Source organism: Charadrius vociferus, unplaced genomic scaffold (genome assembly GCF_000708025.1).
Source record: "Charadrius vociferus isolate BGI_N301 unplaced genomic scaffold, ASM70802v2 scaffold169, whole genome shotgun sequence".
Taxonomy (NCBI): Eukaryota; Metazoa; Chordata; class Aves; order Charadriiformes; family Charadriidae; genus Charadrius; species Charadrius vociferus.
This window is the reverse complement of record NW_009652966.1, coordinates 1070350-1072192: the sequence shown is the minus strand read 5'-3', so window position 1 is coordinate 1072192 and position 1843 is coordinate 1070350. Positions and strand designations below refer to the sequence as shown.

General features: G+C 48.3%; 1 protein-coding gene across 1 annotated transcript in view; it reads right to left on the bottom strand.

The window, feature by feature from the left end:
- PTCHD1 (patched domain containing 1) overlaps window positions 1–319 on the bottom strand; it is a 22657-nt gene extending 22338 nt beyond the window's left edge. Inside the window, exon 1 of the mRNA XM_009893116.1 lies at window positions 290–319. Coding sequence (XP_009891418.1) covers window positions 290–319 — 30 coding nt within the window. The remainder of the gene's footprint in view (window positions 1–289) is intronic.
- Window positions 320–1843: the final 1524 nt, after the last annotated feature.

The following is a 1843-nucleotide window of genomic DNA, read 5'->3' as shown; positions in this document are numbered from 1 at the left end:
GTATTTATATGACACTATGAATCTGATTGTTTTGTGATTACATTGCATAATCTACCATGCATATAAATTTAGTTACACTGCCTCTGTTCCTCAGGATGATATGACATCATATAGGCAAGGATTACAAAATTCCTATATTCTCGTTTCTCTAGCAGCTCGGGGGTGTATTTTTCCACATTTGAGTAGTTTTTATTTTCTACAGAACAGCTCAATATTGACATTAGAAAGATAGGTTTGAGACATGAACTGAACTAACAAATCTTTTCACAGTACTAGGAGAACACAATACCTGGCGATTGTGAGAAGCAAAACTCTCCATCGTGGTGGGAGAACAAATAACTAACTGTGCAACAGACTGGGGGGCTTTTGCACAACTTTATTCTAAAATGAAACAAATTAAACAATTTTCAGGAACATGCCAAATAAATGAATCTGTATGGGGAATTCTTCCCACCTTTCCGGTTTGCTTCTGCAAAGCTCTGCTTTGCAAGAGTTGTTTTGGGGTATGAATTCAAGTGTATGTCATTACAGTTTGGGGAAAGTGCCCTGATTTACTGAATCAAAGACAGATATCTGATTTTAATTTTTTTTACAGTGGCAGGTACTGTATGGTTTTCATTGACAACGGTTATAAAATCAGATGTCATATACAGAAGCGCAGCTGAGGACAACTAGGAGGAATAGAAGGAACTTCCTGCCTGTATTAGATTAACAATACAGCTCCTTCAGAGAGGCTCCATTGAGTGACACAATGCAGAAGAAACTAAACTGTCACGCAACTTTTATCAAACAACGTGTGTTGCTATTTACCTACCCTGCCTCGCTGCTGCGTTTGCTTCCTTCTACATCCTTTTACATTTCTTTTAATATTTAGGTTATAAAATAACCTAATCTGTCACAGCTGTTGCTTCATCTTCAGCAAAAAGCTAGAAGCTAAATGTCATACCTAAAATACTCATTTCTTCTCCCAAATGATCATTTCAGACCCACAAGCCCGTTCCGCGGCGGTGGCCCGGTGAGTCCTCCGAGGCTGTGCTGGGCTGGACCGGGTGCCGCATGGGGGGGACACGTGTCCATCGCACCTCCCAGCCATGGGGCTTTGGGGAGCAGGGGGGAGCAAGCACCCAGCCCTGCGTCCCGGCACATCCCGGCAGCCCCCAGAGCCGGCTGCAACCTCATGCCGTTTACAGAAGCTACGAGATGTCCTCTGAGCTTTGCCAGCGGCTGCAACGTTTGGTCTCAAACTGGAGGCAAACACCCAAAGGAGGAGGAAAACCTGCCATTGTCTCCATCCCAGCAAAGCACGCCGAGCACTGCCCCAGCGCGCCCAAGGCTTCAGCTCCGGGAAGCCCGACTCGGACTTTCATCCTCAAGACAAACACATGGCTTTACCTGCGCTTTGCTTTTTCAGGACCGGACCCTGGAAAACAAACCTCTGCCGCCCCAGTGCCGGGCAGGGGCACGCGGCAGCATGGCTGCGGGCTGCCTCTCTCCCTTTGCTTGCCCCTGGCAGCCCTCTTCCCCCCCGCCCCCCCAACAGATGCGCTCCCCGCTCCACTGCCACGCTGGGGATTCAACCTGCGGCCACGTAAGTTTTTCCACCCACATCCAGAGCCTGCACCCATAGCCCCCGGGTGACCACTTCCGCAGAGAAAATAAGGGCCAAGAGGTGACAAGTTCCTACGAGTTCAAGGGCGTCACACGCTCTGCAATTGGGCTTGCCTGTGGTACACCGGGAGGTCCCATGGGAAACTTCAGTGTCCCAACAGGAGACGGTAAAGGCTGTTGTGTGATGGGGACAACATTAGCAATATGATAATGCATAATGCATATTGCACTCCTC